At 34.3% G+C, this 21,196-nt stretch overlaps 1 protein-coding gene across 5 annotated transcripts in view; it reads left to right on the top strand.

Annotated features, from left to right (window-relative positions):
• LOC124359021 overlaps window positions 1–21,196 on the top strand; it is a 197,808-nt gene that overhangs the window by 72,431 nt on the left and 104,181 nt on the right. For all 5 annotated transcript variants that reach the window (XM_046811368.1, XM_046811367.1, XM_046811366.1 and 2 more), the window contains 6 exons: window positions 3,404–3,525; window positions 7,110–7,185; window positions 12,130–12,251; window positions 13,385–13,488; window positions 15,692–15,912; window positions 19,592–19,814. In XM_046811368.1, coding sequence (XP_046667324.1) covers window positions 3,404–3,525; window positions 7,110–7,185; window positions 12,130–12,251; window positions 13,385–13,488; window positions 15,692–15,912; window positions 19,592–19,814 — 868 coding nt within the window. The remainder of the gene's footprint in view (window positions 1–3,403; window positions 3,526–7,109; window positions 7,186–12,129; window positions 12,252–13,384; window positions 13,489–15,691; window positions 15,913–19,591; window positions 19,815–21,196) is intronic.

Below are 21,196 nucleotides of genomic sequence, written 5' to 3'. Positions count from 1 at the left end.
CCTAATTTTAGTTTGTTTGAAACTTTTGCACATTTACAGGAGCAACTTTAGGACATACGTTTGTAATTGGAGAGTCATGTTTTGTGTTTTCTACATTAGTAACTACAAAACTGTTTTTAAAACCCAGCTTTTCTTTTGGTTTTTCCTGTTTGAAATTTTAACTTTTTTTCTAGCAGTAGAGGACTGGGAGGTAGGTTTTGGTGAGTTTCCACTTTCCTGATTGACTGGAAGATCTTTGGTTGTATCAGCAAGGATTCAGGAGTCAGGTCGGTAAGGTTAGAGAATCTGTTGGAGATTTCAAGTTCAACAGGAGTTGTATTAAGGAATTTTTGTATATTCCCTCTGTTTCCTTTGACTACTTACCAAGTAGATGAATCCACTTTTTTTCAACTTCAAAGATAATTTTTCCCTAGTGCTTATACTAACATGATTTTTCAGAAACTGTGCTAGAATTTGAAATTTCATTAGTAAACTGTTCGGTCGATTTAACTTTCACTTTGTTACTAGAGGCACAGGGAGTACATTTTTCGAACCACTTTAAAAAGTTTTGTCTGTTATTGGGATTGGGACAAAAATACTGAGATATTAACTTAGCATTAATCAGTACATTCAATCCACACTCAAAGCCATTGTTCTGTTTATAACAAGCCACAGACTCCAAAGAAAAACCTAATCTATTAGCTATTTTAGAGGCATATTTTACATTCAGGTTCCCTACGGAATCTAGATGGTACGCTACTCTGTTAGAGACGTCACAAAACAATAAGCTCCAATGTGAGCCTTCGTCGTGTTTGTCAACTGTATTCCTGCAGGAGGACATGGAACCCTTACTGTTGCTAACACCACAAACACATACTTACACGACTCAAACTTAAGTTCTTGTAGCTGTTTGATCACATCATCCTTACAACCTATCTTAATAAATTCACTGACTGAGGGGTCAATGAACAGAGTTTTAGAGGACACTGTAGTTGGATTGGTCATTAAAAGACGAAAAGTAGGCTTGAAGGATAGAATCATCGAACCAATAATTATTGGTCACTGAACACCCAGAGGGCGTGTTTTGCAGTTTTACATCTTCGAGCTGACTCAACAATTCGGAGCTAATTTTACAGTACTCACTATTTTCACCTACAACCTGGTCAAGCTTGCTTTATCAGAGTGTGAAATATTTTCCTGATAGGCGGAGACCTTTTGCTGAAGTTTTAGAACAACATTTTTATCAGGTAAGTCAATATGGTTTACAATTAGAGCAAGATTTCAAAACAGAATTTTCTTCTCTTAACTTAAGAAGCTGAGATTTGAGGTTAGACACTTTTGCCTCAACTGACTGTAACTTACAGCTAAGGACCTCGTTTTGCTCAACTATGCTGTCTTGGAGCTGAAATGAATCATTTAAACTGAGTTTGTTTGTCTCGCTTTAAAAGATTCAACAAAGGAAACGAGTCGTAAATTTTCACAGTACAATTCATCATTTTTTTTGAATCAAGTTATTGTAATTTTCATATAAAGTACTCATGCTTTTTAACAATTCAGAAATGCCTCCGACTACACAGTTAATGTCAACATCAGGATTATTTACAGAAAATGAGTTTAGAATTGATGCAAGTTCAATAATATTTGTTTCTGTACAACTATCAACGTGAATATTTTTGCAACATATTGAAATCCATTGTATTTGATAATAGAATGTACAGTTATTCACAAATGACGTTTGCAGTTGCAATTGATCTACAATGATTACAAAGATATTGAAAAGTGTCCCATAATAATAACAATAAAAAAAGAATCGAGTCATGAAACTGAAAATGAAGCCGACTGCGTCACCAGAGCAGCAGAAGCGCTCCACGACACACTGCCAGAGAAGATCGCAGCTCCAGAGTCACGCAGTTCCAGTTTTAGGCTTTATAGTCATTCGTCCCAGCGCCTGTAGATTAGTCACCTCCACACACGTTCCGTTCAGGAATGTTAATAGCGTTCAGAAAATGAAGGAGTAAGCCACTGCTCACAGCTACGGTGAATTCATTACGTTCTGTTGCGTTGGTACACGTCAGGAACTCAGAAGAGATGCGCAGTCGACCCGACTGCAGCTACGTGATTATTCAGTCCAGTAGTGATGGTGAACAGAAGTTTAGTAGACCCAGGTTTCCCCACATATATCTACTTACAAGTCCAGTTGAAAGTTGTCAAACGGTTTACGTCACTAAATAAAATAAGTCTATGTAAGTCACCAACGCATTAAAAAAAACTCAAACCCCATTGAAAACTCAATAAAATCAGGAGCTCAATTTCACCGCACTGCCAACTCCATAAATCAGGAGTGCCAACCTCTGATTTTGCTTTGGTTGTCAATTCTGAAAAATGTACTCAAAAGTATCAAACAGATTAGATATTTGTAATAAATCAATGCGGAATCACAGTATGGTTTTAAGAAGTTCATATAGCATGAACCAATAATAAAAAAAGGATGAGCCCACTCCTCTTCCCTTTTTTTTGCCACCATCTTGTTTCTGCCGTGATGATCGCCATTTGCTATTGGCCTCTGGTCAGTCGTAGTTGGTTGGTTGACAAATGCTGACCTATTGTGACCTGTATTCTGTAGTTTAGATTTAATAATTAGTGTTGTGTTTAGTTTTTTATTAAGTGCGTGTTTTAGAGTTAGTGAAGTTGACACATAACATTGTGGTTGTGATTCCCGACTTACGCGTGTCACAACGCTCTGGAATGATTTGTAATTATGTGTTAGGTTAGTTATTTACCTGAAGAAGAAATCAAATTGCAGATCTTGAAATGTAGTGTTACTGATTTTTTTGTTTCACTAAATGATGGCAAATGTCCAGAAAAATCCTGTTTCCTTCACAACCTGTTAAACAATGTCTTCACAAATGTTAAATTAAAATTCATTGTCAAAAACAAACTTCAAACAAAGAACTGGATGGAACAAGATTCAAAACATTCCTTAAATTTTCACTAAATAGTAGTATTAAGGGGATAAATAGGGAAGAGGAAAATAATATTTATATCAACAGATCAGATAGTAAAGAAGTTTTAAAACCCTCTGATAGTTGGCACCACAAAGCAGACAGCATTGATAAAGTAGATTGAGGTACTTTGTGATGGTGAAAATTTAGCATTAGGCAGCTTGTTGAAGCACAATAGTGCACTTGACCAGAAAGGGGTGATGATAACAGGGGAGTTGTTAACACATGGGATGACCATTACTGGATGACCTTAAGTATGGATGTATTAAATTCAATTAACAGTAAAATTATTAAATTAGAAAAGTATTAATTGGAAAGAAAATGAAATTCAGATTGTTACTTTTCTTAGTGCAATTTTAATTTGATTGTGTTACATGTTGAAATAATAATTCATGAGTTATTTCATAATAACATTTGTTTAGGATCAAAAATCGAAAAAAAAGAAAGAAAAGAAAAAGCAGGATAAGAAGAAGGCCCCCCATGCACCAGCCGTTATGGAATACAATGAAGATGTGGGTAGTAAAAGAAGTGCTGAAGATACAGTGTAAGTATATAAATATGTCAATTGATTCATTAAAATCATCCTTTAGTTAATTTATGTTTATAACAGATATAACTAGAGTTACATTATAAGTAATGTTATTGATGGATTTACCACGAGCCTTAAGGAGGGATTTTAGGCCGAAACGCTTGTTTCCACCTGACACAAGATGGATAGGGTGTAAATTAAGTCCTGATACGCCTGGATATATTCCAAACGGATTGAGATATCGATTTACAATCTTACTACTAAAATACTTTTTGGAGGGTAAAAATATTTCACCCCCTCTTTTTCAAAGGAAGGTTGAGGGGGTCACTTTAAATTTTCAAATTACAACTGTTTTACAAACTGTTGTCGATGTTTAAGGTACGATACAAACCACTCCAAATACACTACCACGGATTCCAGCTTCATGTAATTTATTTTTTAGTATGTATTAGTATGATTGACAGTATCAAAAGTTCTTTTAATATCATGGGAAGAGACTAGATCTTTAATTAAATGGGTTGATGTATTTTTAAAATGTATTTGTATTTAATAATTATACGTTCATGTGGATTGTTGTTATCCTTTAACTGTTGACGTTGTTATACACTTTGTGTTCTGACAATAAATGATTGATTGATTGATTGAATTGACTGGTTATTATTTAAGTTGTTTTAAGTATTAGATAAATTTATGTAAGGTAATTAAAGTATTTAAAGTTTGATGGAATCCAAACTGGGAGCAAGAAAAAATTATTTAGATTTAAAAAATTCAGTGCTCTTTTCTTGTATTTTTAATCATTTTTAAAATATAGATAGTAATGAAATGGGCCTATAATTTACAACTGAATGAATTGATCCTGTTTTGAAATTGGGAATAAAGGGTAGAGAGTATTGAGGTTGTAATTTGAAAATTTAAATTTATCCCCTTGTAACCCTTTTTGAAAATGGGGGTAAAAGAATTGTACACCCAAAAAAGTCCAAGAAGGTAATTTAACACTCTCCCGCTCGTATTGTTTCCAGGTGCTCACGGTGCTTCTAACCTCAATTAATTCGCTCTGCCGGTCGCACTCGGTCAAAATACGCGGCGCCTCAACTTACACACATTCTGTCATTGTAATTAACTATAATTATACATATTAATTATTTTACTATATATTGGTTCAATGAAGTTGATTGTACGAGACCAGGGAGGGGGCACACGGACAGCTGGGCGCGGGTTGGCACGGGGTTGTTTGTTGCGCAGTTACTTGGTGAAGGTCATTGTCTAGCTCGCCGTCACTGCCACTGCCACTGTAATCACTCCGAACTACATCCTCAATGCCACCAACCACTTCACAAAGCTCTGGTACATCACTACACTCACTTGAATCGTCGAAATCACTACTAATAACGAGATCGATTTCACTGTCACGAAGTGTACGACTACAACCCGCCATTGTTTCCCCACAAGTAATATAAATAGCAAAATAATGGAATAAATCTACTGTAAAAGTAAAGTAAATGGTCTCCTGACAGCAAACAACCCGTAGTAGTACAAAATATTGCTACTCGAGAGCAGTACTTATCGGCTCTAGTGGGTAAAGCAGTGCGTGCCGATCTGTGCCGTTTAAGCTGCAGTGGCTATGTGGTGGCCATGCCGATTCATGCCTTGCGAGCGGGAGAGGGTTAGTAAGTATGGTGAATGTTATATATCTCAGTCCGTTTGGAATAAATCCAGGCGTATCAGGACTTAATTTACACCCTTAGATGTAATGGGTTGTTTGCCAATAACTTTTGCAAGGATCTTCGTAGAGATGTTTTTATCATATCATTGTGTTTCTTTTGAATTTACCTTTCAAATGACATGTCACAAGATTGGGGTTGCAATTTGAACATTTAAAATGGCCCCCTCTACCCCCTTTTAAAAAGGGTGGGAATTATTTTTACCCTCTAAAAATTACAAAAAGTATTTTAATATGTATGTTGAAGATTTTACATCGATATTTCAAACCATTTGGAATATATCCAGGCGTATCAGGACTTAATTTACACCCTGTATAGCCAGGCTTCTTTACATATTACATTATTTTGTCCTTTCAATGAAACATTTGTCTTTGCCTTGTTTATTTGTAGAAACCCAATACATCTCTCTATTTCCCCCAACTTCCTTAGCACCTAAGATCATTGGTGGTATTCTTCTATTAATCTTCCTATTCATTCAACTCCTTCACGCCTTGTTTCACATATGTCATGTTCAAAACTGTTTAGACTGCCATGTCTATTGTCTTATTTTATCTCTCGGCAACATGACAGTAGTCTCTCTCCATTCCTTGTGGCTTCTGCATATGATAACTCCATTTGCTTCCACATCTCCCTTATTGTTTTCTAACTCCTCCAACAGCCACCCTAACTACTGTATATCAACTGAAGCTCTTCTTTCCTCTAGCCTGGTGTACTTGTGTCTCTCGTGTTCTTGTCATTTCTTTTCTTATCATTTCCATTGGCCTCTCAAGGGGTTCCATTTGAAACTTTGAAATCTTTTGTCGTAAGCTGGTTATTTTGACTATTTAGGCAGTAAAATCAGCACAATATAAAGTCAGTGTAAGAGCACTTTTGTGACAGTTGAAGTGGATACCCCTCCACTTTCACCATGAAAAATAATGTTAATGCATTCAAGATATTGTCCACAAACATTTAAATCATTTTTAACTACACAAATCCCTCTTAATTTGAATTAACATGAAAATATCGTAAGATTCATTGTCTACACATACAATTTCTTGGACGTAATCAACTTTATCATCTACAAGAGAAGTGGAAGTGTAAGCTTCAAATCTTCAATGTTTTTGATGAAACATTAACCTCACCCCCATAACCCTTGTTCCAATGATATCTTCCAAACTGCATTTTATAGCTAAAAAACATCTCACTTTAGTATTCAGTTGTTCCAGTTTGGTTCCTAGTGTAAACTAAATTCTACACTACTTACTCTGCAAAAAAGTTTTATTTCATGATTAAGTTTCGAAGCTGTTTTATTATTTCAGCAGAGGAGATGAATCATGCTACTAAACTTTTCACCAGCTAAAGATGTGAAGTTAATTTTTTTTCTTTCTAATAACTCCAGTTCTTTGCCCCACTAGGTTCATGCATTTTTCCTTTTTATTAATAAAACTGAATTTCATAGACTTTGGCCACAGATGTTATGTGAGGATTAAAAAAGACAAAGAAAACATAAGCAAATAAAATATAAACTTATATTCATAAATAATTAAACTTCTTTTTGTGTATGTACAGTAAAGTTTTGTGAGTGTGTTTGTGTTTTTTGTTAAACATTTAATAAAATGTTTAGATTTTCATTTAATTTATTTATGAAGATTATTAACAAAATATTTCTTCCTTCTTTCTTTCTATATTTCTTAAAAATGTATGTAATTTTGTGGGAAAAGTTTAAAATTATGTTTACCAGCTATAACAAATAAAAGTAGTAAAAAAAGTAATGTAAAATCTATTGTGATCTCTCCTTTTAAATGCTTATGTTTTTATAACTATGTATATTTATGTTTGACTGTACAATGTAACACTGTAAATGTTGTATAGAAAGCACTTTTCTGCTGCTTGCAGGATGCTCATGGATAAGTACAGGGAGCATCTGTTGGACCTGAGGACGTTGAATTTTGGCCTCAGTAACAATAATTATGTGAGTCTAAATTGTTATTTTCTGGTTTTATTACATATTCCATTAGCTTTACCAAATACTTTGCATAATTGTTGTTAGATTTCTACAATACAACACTTAGATAACATTTATCAAATACATTTTTCTGATCTGTTCTGTAACTGCTTAGCTGAAAGGATAATAGGATTTCGGACATTTGCCATCATTGTACGTTACATAATTTATAACAATACGTTCTGAGGATTAAAATCTATCCTCCTTAAGAAATTTAATGTGTAAAAAGTCCTTACACCCGACGACATGTTGAAGTCCATAAAGGAGAAAATTTACTCTTTTGTTACTGCACAAAAGTCAAGAGTAAAAACACACGTTAAACCTGCACAAGTGATGTTAGATTATTAACAAGAAAATAATGCTGGCATTTCCTGTGGTATCAGTGCATGTCACCTGAAACAAGGAAACAGGAAGGAGGTGGTCAGGAGAGGGATGGATAAGGGCAGCCTTATGTTTTTGGTCTTAGACTTCAATGTCATGGTGTGTGTACAAATTTTATTGGTTGAGGTTTGTTTGATTGTTCAAAACGTATTAGGTTTCTTAGTTGATTCTTTTATAATAATGGTACCCAAAGTTGCCTAACCTCAATCGAAGGTTGACTTAGCGGTTGGTCTGCTAATTTTATATATGAAGCCTCATTAAGTTTGTGTTTGAAAAAATTCTCCTCACCGTGTATTATGTTGGCTTAATCCCATTTCATGTGAATGATTTTCAGGTAAGCAATAATTTTAGACTTCTCCGTTAGCCCTTTTTTTGTATTTTTTAATTCTCACATTCTTTGTCTTGCCTATGTATTCCCTATTACAAGAACATGTAGAGTAAACACAGATTTTTTAGTCATGTGTGTCATTTTAGGTAGATTTTATAGAAATCGTCTCTAATGCAATGGCCCTCATGACACAATATCCAGGATATTTTTTTTTATTTTCTCTGATCATGATCCCCATAATCCAAAATCGCCATAATACAAAAATTTATATGAGTTTGTGTGTGTATTTATGGGCGTGTATTTATGGGCTTATACAATATAACGCCCATAAATACGCGAACTTGTAAACAGGATAACTGTCATAATTTTTTAAATATCCAGATTTAACTTCGTACAAAGGCACAAAGCTTGGATGAGTTTGTTAGACAGACTGAACCATTAAAATTTTCAAGATGGTGGAAGATCACATTTAAGAAAAAATTTTAAACTCAACTATTTCCATCATAGAGCAAAACTGATTCATTTTTTAGATATACTACGTAATTATAAATAACTATTATTCTTTTATTTATTTTTTTCAATATTTCTTAAGGTTTTAAGATGGCAGCCATTCAAAGTTTGGAAATGGCTATGCATTTGTTAGCCAGTCTTAACTAATAAACGGTTTCAAGATGGTCGCTGTTAACATTCTAGCAAAATTTTTAATGCAACTAACTCCCATCATAGATTTAACCCTCAAAGTGCTACTATCGCACTGTGCGATATGTTCGTACCACTTCAAAGTGCTACTATCGCACTGTGCGATATGTTCGTTTTTTTCATATCACAGACGAACGGTTCGCTCAATAACGACGTGGTTTATAAGGCTACATGTAGGAATAAATTCCCTATCAAGTAACGTAATTAGAACTATGTAATTCAGAAGTTTACGAGGAAGAGTAAGAAGAATAGTCAGCTGATTTCGATGCGTGTTTGTCTGTTACGGTCGTCTCGCGGCCGACGCTCTGTGACGTTATTGTTTTGCTTCGTTCTTTTGATTTGTAAGTGACTTATATTATTGTTTATTGAGTAATTATTTGTGCTATGAGTGAACTTAGTAATTCAAGTGCCATTAGGCGCTGTTTTGATGACGATTTGAGTGGAAATGATAGCGATGCAAGCAGCACCCCCACCAGAGAGTGACTCAGACTAATTTTTTTTAGTCTAATGTAAATATGTATATAAGCCATTTTTTTGTATTTTTAATACTTTATCTGTCATTTTTCTTACTTTTACTCATATCAGTAACTAAATATGTGTTTATTTTGAGGCCATAATCACTATTCAACTACTTACTGCCACTTGTTGATGTGGTAAATATTTTAGTAAAATTTTTGCGAAAAAACATTGTTTTGTTTTTTACCAATTAGTATTGTGTGATATGTTGTGCAAAAGGTTAAGAAGTGATATTTTTCTTATTCAGCATTATATTTGGAACATTTTGCATATTTTTAGAACTAGGACTACTACATTTTGTAAAAACTATACGTCAAGGATTTTGAAAAATAAAAATATAAAAAACTACACAACCGGTTAGCAGTACCAGATTTTTTTATGATAAAAGATAAGCATTTTTATTTTTACTTGATCTTATAGAACATATGTTTGTGTAAAAAACCATATGTAATACATGCAATTTGAACATATGTTTGTATATAAAAAGTTGTTTAAAAAAGAAATGTCATATGCTCGAAAATGGCCTAGCACTTTGAAGTGGTTTAGTCATCACTTGGAGGGTTAAACGATATTTTCTACACATACTGCGTAATTATAAACAACTTTTATTGTTTTTGACATATCATTATGTTTCAAGATGGCGGCCATTCAAAGTTTGGAAATGGAATGGTTATATATAAAAAACAATAAGTCTTTTAGAACTCTCAGGTCATATACATCAATGTTTGTTCCAACGTGTTTTTTTATATCACGTATCTATGGTAGGTTATGTATCGTAAAATTATGTATTGTAAACATAATTACAATGTTTAAAATTTCATTGTTAACAAAAATTTGCAAACGCATTTGTAATCTCTGTACCTATAAGAAGATTGTGGAAATAAATTTATATTTCATTTCATTTCATTATATGGTTTCCAGATAGCGGGCGAACAGAGTTTTAACCAATAATTGTTAGGTAGATCACATAGAAATTTATCTATTGCAATAGCCCTCATAACATAATATCCGGGAGATTTTTTATTTTCTCTGATCATGATCCTCAGAGTCTAGTATAGACCCTTGGTATGCTAGAACATCTTGATTTAGTGCAATTGTAGTTTAGACCTAATTGCCAGAAAACATCTTAATTAGGGCAGTTTTCATCTTCAACTAACCTAAACAATTCACAATTGCTGACCAGTCCAGCCTTTTCTTCCAAGCTCAGTACCGGGCAAACCAGAGGTCATAGGCCAAATCTATTGGCAGAATCGTTTTAGATTTTCAAATCTTCTTTAAAATAAGTTCAGTCACTTTTTGTAGTATCTCCAACAACCAAGCCACAAAACATCCTGATAATAAAAAATGTATTTTTTTCCAGAAAATTAATAAAATTCCCTGGCAAACCCAAACTCTAAATCAAGTTATCACATAAATCCTCTTATCTCCGACTTTGTTATAACTTACCTCTAGTGACTGGTGGTACTTACGGTTATATTAACATGATAACATTGAGGTTGTTTTTATTGACATTTCAAGTTGACAGACTCACATGAATATACCTTTCATCCGACTGAGTCTAAAGGAATATTATGGTTTGATTTTTACAAGACTGTCTAAAAGAGTTTTGTGTTCTAAAAGTGGTTCTAATATTATATTTTCTATCTATTCTTCTATTCAATTTTCTCACATAATCCCAGCTCATAAAGGATTGAAATGTACATACATTTTTCTTTCTTTTTGTTTCCTCACTGAAGTTATTTTCCCATTGTTCCTTTGCACTTAATAGTATTTATTACAGACAGTATCCATTTTTATATGATCCGATTCAATGTTTTTTATTTCTCCCTTTAACTTATCTTTGTCTGGGCACAAGCTCTTTGATGTGTCAAACAAAGAATATTCGACTCCTTCTTTGACAGATTTTTAATGTTCTGATTGAAAATTTAGATATTGGCCCTAATTCTATTATTTCTATTATATTCTATTTTCTTACGACAAACTTTTGTCTTCTCTTAATTTTTGGACTTCTACCTCCATAGTTAGATAAATGGAGGGAAACATGTTTATATGGGACAACAAATCGTTAAGTTCAGTGTCTCCAACAGGAAAGATGACGAAAGTGTCATCTTTGTACCTCCACCAGATCCTCGGGTCAAACTGAGTTGAAACCAGGGGTTTTTCCTTAAATTCTTCCACAAAGTCATTGGTATAAATGGGCGATAGAGGAGATCCTATTGCAATTCCCTCATCTTGTTGACGGTGAATTTTATCCTTTTGTTCAAAATAGTTACATTGAGTGCATAGTTCTAACAGTTCCATAATTAAGTGAATAGGAAGTTTGGTTCTCTCGTTTAGTGTTTGATCTTTTTTTAGCATGATTTTGTGTTTCTGGAACTGGTACATCAGGGAACACACTTTCATTGTCAAAGGAAACTTTGCCTAGCCTGTTTCCTTTCAAGCCTTGTTAGAAACTACTAGCCTGTTGGTTTCAAAGTTTTTTGCTTTTCAACAAATTCTTTGGAATTTTTAATCGTTTATGCGGATGTGACGTGTGTTTTGCGCTCTTGATTCTTGTGCGTTGTCAATGCCTGGATTAATTTTCTCCTGTCTGAACTTTAACATGTTGTCGGGTGTGAACACTGTTAGTGGCAGTCCGTTGCCGCACGTTATACGTTTTTTGTGCATTACATTTCTTACACCTGATGAAGAGGATAGATTTAAATCCTCGAAACTTTGTGTTATGCATTTTATAACATATAACGATGGCAAATGTTCAAAATCCTATTATCCTTCCAAACCTAATGTGGGGTTTTTAATACATTTGCAATAGATGCTGGACTTTTTGGCAATGACAAAATCTTACTCTGGAGTAGGGTTAAATAGTGTTTTATATTTTATTTTTACTTTGTCCTCAACTGGCATCACATTGTTTATTTTTGCCAGTTGATACTCTTTGGTGTTATTGTTTTTTTTATTTATAACGTGTACAATAAATTATGTTTCAGTGGAATCCTCAACTCTCCTTTTTTGGAAAATCCAGTGAAACCATAAAGGCCAGCCTTGGGACATTTTTGGAAGATGATAGTAGTGACGTTTCTGTGCGAGATGCCAAGGAATTCATTTTTTCGTAAGTTTAACCCTAGTACTGGTGAAGCAACACCCAGGTGTTTTGCTTCATGTGTGTTACTTCGGTTCGCTCGCTTATTTAGCAATATAAAGAAGATTTAATGCAATATTTTTGGTTGCTGTATCATCTGTATTCTTATTCAAAGGAAACGTCTTGTGTTTTAACTTTGTTTGCATTGTTGAAACTAAAATCGTCAATCTTGTTAGAAAGTTTATCTTTTGTGATATATTTGAAGAGCTTACATGTGGTTACATAAATATCTATTTTCCCGCAGCTGGGTCTGATTTTCTCACTATTTAAAATCTTTTTCGGCCAGTAAGACCTTACAATTATTTTGTCAATTACTTTGTTATAAATAATTATTTACACTTAAAATTTAGTAAGTTGCTGTAATTTTATTAACAAATGATGAAATGCTTACTGCTTTCTTTCTTTGTATTTAAATTGTATTATTTTATTTTGATGGAAAAGTGCTTTGGATGAATGTAAATTTAAATGTAATGGGGTTAGGCAGTGTACCAGGTATGAATGCCCCTACAGTGTAGAACAGAAGCACAACTGGTGCAGGGGAGGGAGACTGAGCTTGGCCCACCGTTGTGGCGGGTCAGACTGAGCTTGGCCCACCGTTGTGGCGGATCAGACTGAGCTTGGCCCACCGTTGTGGCGGATCAGACTGAGCTTGGCCCACCGTTGTGGCGGATCAGACTGAGCTTGGCCCACCGTTGTGGCGGATCAGACTGAGCTTGGCCTACCATTGTGGCAGGTCAGACTGCTGGGATCCAAGCTTGCTACTTATAGTATGTCGCTATTTAATGACTATGTAGTAGGTTCTCACTGCCTTTTAATATGCTACATACAGAAGATTGTTACACGTAAATCAAATTCAAAATAACAAAGAAATCGGCTCATTACAATTTTGAAATTTCACTAAGTTTAAAAATTGAGAAAACCCAATACTAAATACTTTTCATTTCATAAGGCCTTTCTTTCAAAAAGTATTATTGCATTTTTGTAATTTTAAATCTAGTGATATTTACAAATTAAATAACCATTATAAGCTTCGTCGTCAAAATCGCCTTATTACTAATCAATTTTTCTTCTTTGTTTCATTGACTCATGATTAATTTTTTCAGATTTTTCTTCCAAATACTTACAAAGGAAGGGCCTCTGAAGCAGAGAGATGTCGAAGATTTGTGGAAAGACTCAGACGTGAATATCGTTCTTCCAAGTGTCAAAAGTAAGAGAGAAAACTTTCAATTTTTGCCAGTAATTTATTTCAAATGTTTAAATCAACATACAGCCATTAGTTTCGTATTTAAATGAACAGTAGTATTAAAATATTCAATCACTTAAAGGATGTTTACTGGACATATAATTATTTTGGTCAAAATCAAGATATTATTCATCGTGTTGTGATTTCTTTTGTTAATGTGTACAATTTTGTAATTAAGTTAACCTAATTTTATTATTTTTTCATACAGGGTTTGTCCGGAAAGTAATAGGACTGAGTCCATTAAAAAAAAATGTACTGAGCAAATCGTTACGATTCTTTAAAAACTTTAAAAATAGGCTCCTTCTGAATCGATGCTGCGCTGCCAACGCGGTTTCCAAGCATTGAAGGCGTCACAGAAGGCATTCTTCGGAATAGCCTTGAGAGCCGCGGTGCAAGCTGCTTGGATCCCCTCTGTCGTCTCAAAATGCTTGCTTTTTCAGGCGAGAAAACAAAAAAAAAGTCTAGGGGGGCCACATCTGGGCTGTAGGGCGGCTGTGGAAGAGTTGGGATGCCGGCCTTGGTCAGGTAGTTGTTCACAAGAAAGGCGGTGTGAGCCGCAATTTCTGGTCGCCAGTGAGCACTTTTGGGACCATCTACGCACACACACTTTGCGCATGTTCAAATGCCCCGTCTCAATTTCATGAACGACAGATTTTGGTAAATGTAACATCTGGGCAATTAAACGAATACTTAGTCGACGGTCTGAGTTCAAAAACTTTGCGCACACGAGTCACATTGTCGGTGTTTGTCGAAGTCGAAGGTCTTCCAGCACGGTCTTCATCAGCGACCTCTTCCCGGCCCTCCAAAAAGGCCTGGTCCCACCGAAACACACCACTTCTTGCTAAAGCAACATCTGGGTAAGCCTGCTTGATTATATCAAATGTCTCTATCACAGATTTACCGAGTTTCACACTGAGTCTAATCGTCTACCTCTTCTCTAACGAACGCTGCATTTTCAGCTTGCACCACTCACAGAAACACGTCACGTGAAAATGCCTGTTCTGACTCTTCAGGTGCTCGGAGACAACTGAAAAGCCGCTTGTTCGTTAGGTAGGAACGCCCTCTACCGAATCCAGTCAGTGCACGCACGCACGCTCCGAAGTACAGTCTCGGCGAAGGAAAAATCAGTCCTATTACTTTCCGGACAAACCCTGTAGTTTTAGCTTAACCTTCCCAGCTGATGATATTTATTCAGTATATTTATTAAGCTATTTCTACCATCCTGTGCATACTACTTAACTTTTATTCACTTATTTTATTTTATTCACTTAATGTAAAACTGGACTTTATGCAAGCGGTTTACTTTTGTGATACTGAATTTGGAAGAGTTGTGATAAATTAGTTCAGAGTTTCAAGGACCTTTATGGAGACTAAGCATGGCTAAGAAACATTACACTGTGCCAGGACAAGCAAGTTTTCACTGAAGGGGACATTTCTCTTCCTAAGGTTGGCAACACATCAATTTTGTATTATTTCAGTTACTGCTATTAAAAGCGGCAAATTGTTTGTAACAAAGGTTCAATGTTATTTCCATTTTTGTTTCTATTCGAATGACAGGTGTGAAGGTTGAGCAATGCATCATGCCTGTTATACTTTATCTGACTAAATGTAAACCTGTTGTAGTTTACATCTAGAAGTGTCTTATTAGACAAATCCTTGGACGTGTTACTCTTAATGTTTGTTTTGGAAATAACAATTTGAGAACTATGCGCGAACAATGTCCAAATCACAGACAATCATTGAATGCATTCCCATTTAAAATTCATCAAGGACAATAGCATCGAGAGTTACTTGTCTGTCTTTGCACACTATTCTCTTAAACACAATTAGATTTTCATCAACTGTGAAAGTTGAAAGATGCCAACTATTTGTTGTTGTCATTTTTTATATTTGTGGAATACTAACAAAACGGATGTGTTTCTGCTTTTTTCCAACACATCCTTTCGATTTGATCTTTTCAACGTCTTACAGGTCTGATTGGTGATAAGACAAATATTTGATGTTTCAGGCAAAACTCGGATTTTTTTAGCAGATGTTGAAAACAAATAGATATAGTAGACATTAAAATATTCTTGTACATACATAGTTGGTTTAAAACATATTATCAAGATTAATCAGAGAAACTCCTATAACTGTGCAGTAATCCTGATGTTTTGATTTGACACAGGTATATGTGACATATTGCTTGAGTCAACGCGGTTCTGCCGCATTGAAGACTACATCTGTTTGTCAGATCAAATAGAGGATTTATACAACACAGTTAAAACTGAAGTGGCAGAAACATTCATCATGATGAATTTTGATAACCCCTTGAAGTCTGCCAGTACTCCACAGACCAGTAGCCAACTCAGCAGCAGCCTACCTGATCTCATCAGTGACAACACTCAGGTAATTCTTTGGTGGTAGAGTGAGCAAGTAGTCAATGATCATCGTATCTGTCCTTATGGACTCTGTGAGTGTTATTCAGTTGTAATGAAATCAGGGTTCCCACCCAACTGTGAAACCGGGAATAAGCCATGAATTTCGTTCACCGTGAATAGATCTTAAATAAGCCGTGAATTTGACGTACAAACCGTGCACATCTCTACAACTTGCGTTTAAATGAAACACCGTGACTTTTTCATAAGGCCTGGTTCATATGTGAGCGAGAATCACACAAGCCTAATTGCTGCAACTCGCGGCGATCGGTCTTCGCACTATTTATTATTGTACCAGATTAACACGTTTGCTGCTAAAAAAACTCTTTTATAGAGTTCCTTTTAAATATATTTGCACTTACTTTTTGATGAAATGTGATAGATATATATATGAAAATTACTCATTAGTCACAAAAATTATCACTCTACCATTTTAGAAATGTGGTAACTGTGATTACCGCTAGCTCCTGAGGACAGTCTTCCTTGCCAGCTGGTAACTCTAGTAAGCACTAGGGAACACCCTTTTATGGCAGTGGGAATATTCCAAATGAATACATCGTAGCTAAGTGAACTGTATTTTATTCGTTTTAGACAAACATAAACAATATTTATATGTAAATGTGTAAACCAAAATGAATGTAAAAGTTTATAAAAATGTGTAAAAGTTTATATACATCTCCGCCAACTCACTCAAATTCAGTTATTAATTACAAATATGTTGCGAGTAATTATAACGAAATATATTTAAATGTTTACTTGAAATGATTGTAGTTTACAACAAATATAGTATTACAAAAGTTTATAAAAACGTAAGAAAAAAGAAGAAATAAGTCTACTAAAATAAAATATTGATACAAATGTGTATATACATCCTAACCAACCCACCCAAAAGTCGTTTATTATTTACAAATATGCCTAGAACTTGGTTGTTGCACACTACTTGGCCCTGGGGGAAGATCCATTGTGTTGCACAATCACTTACTACTAAAAAAACTTTAAAAATAATGAAAAAGTCTAATGTGAAAACAAAGTGCATAGAAATGCGGGAAAAGTACCTCCAGAGGAGCGAGAAATACTGTTTTATGATAGCTCGAGTGTTAGCCGAAAACTGACCTCACTTCAGAACAGCGACTCTGTGGTAACCAGAGTTATTGCCCGCAGCAAACGTGTTAAATAGAGCGGTTTACTTGAGCAAGCGTGAACTGCCAATTGTATACAACCGCCACTACTACTAGATCGCAGCCGACAGTGGCGTTTCGCAGTCCCGGGGACATAGTAGTGTTTAGGGGAGCATTGAACGGTTCACACGGGCTATAGTTGTCACAGTGACCAGCAAACCTTGTGAGCGTGCCAATTTTTCTAGAATATGGATATCGGTAAATTCGGTTGAACGATGCTCAGATGCTCAATTACGTATAAACATTAGCCTACTTTTTAATATATTGTAAATATTTTACTTTTTTTATTTGAAATATTACATATGATATATGGACTAATACTAAATCAAAACTTATATGTATTTTTTTTATTGTTTTTATCACTTATAATCGCCTTATAAAAATATACCCATACTTATGAGTTTACCTGACACTTTATTTATTTTACAATTATAAGTAGATTTTCTCACCAGTGTTGGTAGTTTTGCATGGCTAGTAAAGTGCATTTAATAATGATTTGATTATTTTACTAAGGGGAGCATGTCAAATTACACCTAAATTTTGGTACTAATTCGCGTTATAAAATGTTTTTGTGGTTTGTTGTTAAAAAAATATTACTTAAATATAAACTTCTTGCTTTATTTTAGCTTAACATATAAATAAGTCAATTAATAAAAAATCCAACTACTGTTTTTTGATTGGCTAAAAGAGTAAATTAATTTCTCCTGCATTCAATCCGATTTAAATAGTATATACTACAAGATTTTAATAACAAATGTTATTAATGTTAAAATACTTACTTGGGACATAAGAAAGAAAATAATGTCTAGTCTTCTTGAATAATCAGTCATCATCAACTATATCCTACCTTTTTGTTCTTTATGAATATTTTTTGTTTTAACATTCACCTTTATACATTTTAGTACAATTTTAATGGGATTACGATTCTACTTGACTGCAGGAGTAATTAATTTACTGAGAACTGGTAACGCTATAAGTGCCGAGTCCTAGGTTACTGTACACACACTCGTGGCACGTTTTGGCACTAAAAACTGAAATTAGCCACTCTGTGCCAAAAACACAATCTTTTTATATTTTTATTCATAATGTTTATAAAAACTATCAACCGTGAAATTACTATTTTTGTACCGTAAACACTGTGAAGGAGCCGTGAATTTGATGATTAAGATTGAGTGGGAACTCTGTGAAATATATTAACGGTAAAGGTCAGTTGATCTCTTTCTCTTCTGATGGTGGATTAGACTTTTTCTCACAATACTCTCTTTTGTGCTTTGCATGCTGGAATGCTTGTACAGACACTATTCCTAGTTGTTACATTGACGTTGCATTCCAAGTGGGTTGTGAAGTGTATTGTTTGGGTACGTAATAATCACATACGTTTCAGTGGGGAAAATTTTCTAAAAGTACTTATTTATGTAGGGCTTGAGTACTTTACAGTTTCAGGGAGTTTTTGACTTTGAGATGGAGATCCAAAATTTTAATGCCCTAATTGTGCGGAAGGGCTTTAAATTCCGGTTCTGAGTTATCGTTATTTTAAGTTTTCCATTTTAATCAATAATAATGTACGTAGAAGGTGGCACTTGAACGTCCAGTGCTGACCCAATTTTCACGTTACAACTGTCACTCATGTGATATTTGATAGTCACATCAAACAGCACGATGTTGTTTGTGACAAGAGTGGCAGCAGATATATCAGCTATGCACTAAGAGGTTACGACTTATGCGTCATCGACATTCAGGTACTAATTTGGGATCCTTTGTTGGGTGGTATAGAACACAGAGAAAACCAGTCATTGATGCTAGCTCTGCATCGTGGAGCCCATAAGTTCTTGGTGAGTGGATTTGCCAAGGGAATAACATCTAGGGTTCCCTGAGGCATCTGTATGAACTTCATTGTGCAGAATAAATTACCACCAGGGCTATAGAGATCGTACAATCCATCCACCTTTTTCACACTTGGATGTCAAGTAAATTGAATAGAGGTTGTTAATATTGTCGGTACACCACCACTGTCAATTATCTGTTCTGTTTATATCCTTACCCTCTTAATTTACATTTACATTACTGACAGTGCAAATAAAGAAATATTTGGGTTATGTTTGGTGGGAGACGAATGCTAATCCAAAGCTGGCATGATGCTTACAAACAAACCGAGATGGAGTCATCAAATCCTATTTACTTTGTTATTTTCAGTCTGACAAGATGATCTTTGAGAATTAACTAAAAAAGTCCATTCAATAATTATTTTGGTTAGCTATAAAAATCACTAACATGAACATTTGGGTTTTCTCCAAACTATGTGTCAATTCAATTTATAAGGAATAAGAAAATATATGTGCCACTAGTTTTATTTTCTTAGTGTGGATAGCATCGCCTTTTGCATAGTGGAATAAATTCTTGTACACTGAGTGTAATCTTGTGTTCTGTGTTGACGGATTAAATTGATTTTTTGTTTCCTTAACGTACAAGCAGACAGCTGCGATGTCATCCAGCGAAGATGAGACAGAGTCAGATGAAGACAACAGTGATGAGAGTGAAGAGTCAGAAGATGAAGACAGTGAGGTTGAAGATAGTGTTGAAGAAAAACCATCAGTTGTAAATGATTTACACAATATAATTAGGATTGAAGAAGAACCTATCGTGAGGAAACTGACTGAAGAATTGTACAGCATGCCTGGAGATTTAAAAATAAATGGTAAGATTTTAATGAAAATGCATTGCTAAATGGTTTGCTAAGCGCAAATATCAAGAATGGCTCGACCAGTTAGGCCAAGTTTTCTTTTTAATATTCTTTGGGCCAAAAAAGTTAAAAAGAGAATTGCTATACTCTCCAGTAATTTTAAATGTTTTACAGAATATTTTTTAATTGAAATAAGATACAAATAATAATAATAATACTAATAATGATTAATGAAAAATAATCAAAATTTAACTTATACTAAACAGTTGTTAACACTTTAAGCTGAAGCTCACCAAAGAGGCTAAAACATTGGTTACCATTTAAATCTTAGCACATATTAAGTATATAGTGCTTGATCATTAGTGTAATGCAAATAGCAAAGACAAAGTTACTGCCTAACTTGTACTACAAATTTCGTCAGTGGCGAATTTAAAATTTAAATATATATATATATATATATATATATATATATATATATGAATTTTATGTATTGGAAATAATGTTTAAACACTAGGGGACAACAAGGAAAACTTACTGTGTGTGTGTGTGTGTGTGCGCGCGTGCACGCACACGTATGTGTTAGCGGAGCAATCGGATTTAGAGAACATTTAAGCTGTGTAGTTTGGATATCATTTCATTCACAAGCTAGTAAATTTTTGATCCAAGTATTATTTGTTTCATTTCATCTCTATTAGCAGGATCATAATTCAATACGGAGCTACAAGCAAGATTTGACCGTAGAATATTTTTACATTTCTCTTACTTGAGGTACAATTTGAAACTAAACTAATCTACTAAAACGACAATTAAAAATATCCTTATTTTTCTTTGGATTTTTTGTTTGTTTTATTTTGCACTATCACTTCTTCTACAATAATTAATTACTTTTACAATATTCCAAGTGGCCTTTGATTTGCTCAGATCTTTTATCACGCTTCCTAAAGATGCTTTATATAGCTTTTGAAATCATAATCTGAAATAAGTTTATTAGCAGCATTATTAGAGTTAATATTTCCTCCTACTCTCTCTCTTGGATCAAAAAGTTTAAATACTCTAATGTTGAAGTTAGCCACAAGTCTGTGATATGAGAAAGACTAAAATAATTTAGCCCTATACATCTAGAAATGTTCTTTTGTCTAAATCTAACTCTATGGGAAGTTTAATACTATTTGCATTTTTTGAACATTTACTCACCATTATATACATGGTGTTCCCTATGTGTTTTAAGCATTGAGTGTTTAAGTAATTTTAATAAAAATGTTTGATAAGATATGAGACAGATATATGGTAACACTCAAGATATGTTCATGACTGGCTTTAAATTGCATTTCAAATATATGCATGGATTTACAAACACTTAAATAATAGTTTATTTTTCCATATGGATGTCAACATAT

The sequence above is a fragment of the Homalodisca vitripennis genome, chromosome 4 (genome assembly GCF_021130785.1).
Source record: "Homalodisca vitripennis isolate AUS2020 chromosome 4, UT_GWSS_2.1, whole genome shotgun sequence".
Taxonomy (NCBI): domain Eukaryota; kingdom Metazoa; phylum Arthropoda; class Insecta; order Hemiptera; family Cicadellidae; genus Homalodisca; species Homalodisca vitripennis.
The sequence above is the reverse complement of the archived record's forward strand: the minus strand, read 5'-3'. Positions and strand labels throughout refer to the sequence as shown.